Genomic DNA, 3652 nt, shown 5'->3' on the forward strand with positions numbered 1-3652 from the left:
CGTCCCCTGCCCCCCTCTGACCCCCCTGTCCCGCTGTCCCCCCGTGACGCTGTCCCCGTGTCCCCGTGTCCCCAGGTGATCAAGCAGCTGATGAAGAAGGAGTTCACGCTGGAGTTCTCGCGCGACCGCAAGTCCATGTCCGTCTACTGCTCCCCCGCCAAGGCCTCGCGCGCCGCCGTGGGCAACAAGATGTTCGTCAAGGTGGGGACCGCCACCGTGTCACTGTGTCCCATCGCCGTGTCCCCACGTCCCATCGCCACGTCCCATCACTCTGTCCCTACGTCCCATCACCATGTCACCATGTCCCATCACCGTGTCCCCATGTCCCACCACCATGACCCATCACCATGTCCCCACGTCCCATCCCCGTGTCCCATCACTGTGTCCCCATGTCCCACGACCACAACTCACCACCACAACCCATCACCACGTCCCCATGTCCCCGTGACCCATCACCCTCCCAGTTCCCCATCACTGTGTCCCCATGTCCCACCACCACGACCCACCACCATGTCCCTATGTCCCCGTGTCCCACCACAATGTCCCCATGTCCCATTTCCATGTCACCATGTCCCATCACGTGTGTCCCACCACCATGTCCCCACGTCCCACCATCACGTCCCACCACCACGTCCCCATGTCCCATCACCGTGTCCCACCACCATGTCCCCACATCCCACCACCACGTCCCACCACCACGTCCCCATGTCCCCGTGACCCATCACAACGTCCCAGTGTCCCATCACCGTGTCCCCATGTTCCACCACCATGTCCCCACGTCCCATCACCACGTCCCACCACCATGTCCCACCACCACGTCCCACCACCATGTCCCCATGTCCCATCACCATGTCCTATGTCCCCGTGTCCCACCACCTTGTCCCCGTGTCCCATCACAATGTCCCCGTGTCCCACCACAGTGTCCCCGTGTCCCACCACCACGTCCCCATGTCCCACCACCGTGTCCCATCACCACGTCCCACCACTGTGTCCCCATGTCCCATGACCGTGTCCCCATGTCCCCGTGTCCCCATGTCCCACCACCCCATGTCCCCCGCAGGGTGCCCCCGAGGGCGTCATCGACCGCTGTAACTAAGTGCGGGTGGGGTCCCACCACCGTGTCCCCATGTCCCATGACCATGTCCCCATGTCCCCGTGACCCATCACCTTGTCCCCGTGTCCCATCACAATGTCCCCATGTCCCACCACCACGTCCCCATGTCCCACCACCGTGTCCCACCACTACGTCCCACCACTGTGTCCTCATGTCCCATTACCGTGTCCCCATGTCCCATGACCATGTCCCCATGTCCCCTGTCCCACCACAATGTCCCCGTGTCCCATTTCCATGTCCCCATGTCCCACCACCGTGTCCCATCACCACGTCCCACCACCGTGTCCCCATGTCCCATGACGATGTCCCCATGTCCCCATGTCCCATCACAATGTCCCTGTGTCCCACCACAATGTCCCCGTGTCCCATTTCCATGTCCCAGTGTCCCATCACTGTGTCCCACCACCACGTCCCCATGTCCCACCACCGTGTCCCATCACCACGTCCCACCACTGTGTCCTCATGTCCCATTACCGTGTCCCCATGTCCCATGACCATGTCCTATGTCCCCATGTCCCACCACCTTGTCCCCATGTCCCATCACAATGTCCCCATGTCCCACCACAATGTCCCCGTGTCCCACCACCACGTCCCCATGTCCCACCACCGTGTCCCATCACCACGTCCCACCACTGTGTCCTCATGTCCCATTACCGTGTCCCCATGTCCCATGACCATGTCCTATGTCCCCATGTCCCACCACCTTGTCCCCATGTCCCATCACAATGTCCCTGTGTCCCACCACAATGTCCCCGTGTCCCATTTCCATGTCCCAGTGTCCCATCACTGTGTCCCACCACCACGTCCCCATGTCCCACCACCGTGTCCCATCACCACGTCCCACCACTGTGTCCTCATGTCCCATTACCGTGTCCCCGTGTCCCCATATCCCATGACCATGTCCCCATGTCCCTATGTCCCATCGCAATGTCCCCGTGTCCCACCACAATGTCCCCATGTCCCACCACAATGTCCCCGTGTCCCATTTCCATGTCCCCATGTCCCATCACCGTGTCCCACCACCACGTCCCCATGTCCCACCACCGTGTCCCATCACCATGTCCCCATGTCCCATGACCATGTCCCCATGTCCCACCACCCCGTGTCCCCATGTCCCCCGCAGGGTGCCCCCGAGGGCGTCATCGACCGCTGTAACTACGTGCGGGTGGGTACCACGCGCGTGCCCCTCACCCCGGCCGTCAAGGAGAAGATCTTGGCCGTCATCAAGGAGTGGGGGACGGGGCGGGACACCCTGCGCTGCCTGGCGCTGGCCACGCGCGACACCCCCCCCAAGAAGGAGGACATGCTCCTCGAGGACTCCACCAAGTTCGCCGAGTATGAGGTGATTTGAGGGGGGTCCTGGGGGGTCCTACGCACCCGGAGAAACGTTTTTTGGGGTCTCCGGTCCCATATCGACCACATAACGCCTCTTCTATAGGGTCCGTGGTCTTTAGGGGGGTCTGGTGGCCCGTTCCTGGGGTTCCTGGTCACCTATGGCCACCTAACCCCCTCCCAATGGGGTCCTTGGGGTCGTGTGGACCCAGAGAAACGTTTTTTGGGGTCTCTGGTCCCACATAGACCACATAACGCCCCTTCTATAGGGTCCATGGTCTTTAGGGGGATCTGATGTCCCCTTTTTGGGGTTCCTGGTCACCTAACATCCTTCTGATGGGGTTCCTGGGGTCATACAGACCTGGAGAAATGTTTTTTGGGGTCTCTGGCCCCATATCGACCACATAACGCCCCTTCTATAGGGTCCGTGGTCTTTAGGGGGGTCTGATGTCCCCTTTTTGGGGTTCCTGGTCACCTAACATCCTTCTGATGGGGTTCCTGGGGTCATACGGACCTGGAGAAACGTTTTTTGAGGTCTCTGGTCCCATATAGACCACATAACGCCCCTTCTATAGGGTCCGTGGTCTTTAGGGGGGTCTGATGTCCCCTTTTTGGGGTTCCTGGTCACCTATGGCCACCTAACGCCCTCCCAGTGGGGTCCTTGGTCCTACAGGGATCTCCAACATCCAATTTTTGGGGTCCCTGGTGCCATATCGATCACGTAACACACTCTATAGGGTCCATGGTCCCACGGGGGTCCCTGAAGTCCTATTTTTGGGGTCCTTGGTCTTCTGTTGGCCATGTAACGCCCTCTATAGGGTCCATGGCCCCATAGGGGTCCCTGCTGTCCCCATTTTTGGGGGTCCCTGACCCCATACAGACCATGTAACACCTTCTATAGGGTCTGTGGTCCTATAGGGGGGTCTGGTGGCCCATTCTTGGGGTCCTTGGTGTTCTCTTGGCCATGTAACGCCCTCTATAGGGTTCTTGGTCCTACAGGGAACTCCAGCATCCCATTTTTGGGGTCCCTGGTCCCATATCGACCACGTAATGCCCTCTATAGGGTCTGTGGTCCCATGGGGGGGTCTGGTGGCCCATTTTTGGGGTCCTTGGTCTTCTGTTGGCCATGTAATGCCCTCTATAGGGTTCTTGGTCCTACAGGGATCTCCAGCATCCAATTTTTGGGGTCCCTGGTCCCATATCGAC

The 3652-nt window shown here is 60.0% G+C and overlaps 1 protein-coding gene across 1 annotated transcript; it reads left to right on the top strand.

Moving 5' to 3' along the window:
• Window positions 1-2012: 2012 nt before the first annotated feature.
• SPRR1A (small proline-rich protein 1A) lies at window positions 2013-2465 on the top strand. Its single transcript, XM_010082180.1, has 2 exons — window positions 2013-2159; window positions 2238-2465. Exons 1-2 carry the CDS (start codon window positions 2013-2015, stop codon window positions 2463-2465), a joined length of 375 nt encoding a protein of 124 aa, XP_010080482.1.
• The last annotated feature ends 1187 nt before the right edge of the window (window positions 2466-3652 follow it).

The sequence above is a fragment of the Pterocles gutturalis genome, unplaced genomic scaffold (assembly GCF_000699245.1).
Source record: "Pterocles gutturalis isolate BGI_N339 unplaced genomic scaffold, ASM69924v1 scaffold17729, whole genome shotgun sequence".
Classification (NCBI taxonomy): domain Eukaryota; kingdom Metazoa; phylum Chordata; class Aves; order Pterocliformes; family Pteroclidae; genus Pterocles; species Pterocles gutturalis.

Bases quoted from the DNA above. Each gene is read 5' to 3' on its own strand.
- SPRR1A (XM_010082180.1), top strand. From the start codon at position 2,013: ATGTCCCCATGTCCCTATGTCCCATCGCAATGTCCCCGTGTCCCACCA. The intron at 2,160-2,237 runs GTGTCCCATCAC...TGTCCCCCGCAG, and splicing joins CGTCCCCATGTCCCACCACC to GGTGCCCCCGAGGGCGTCAT.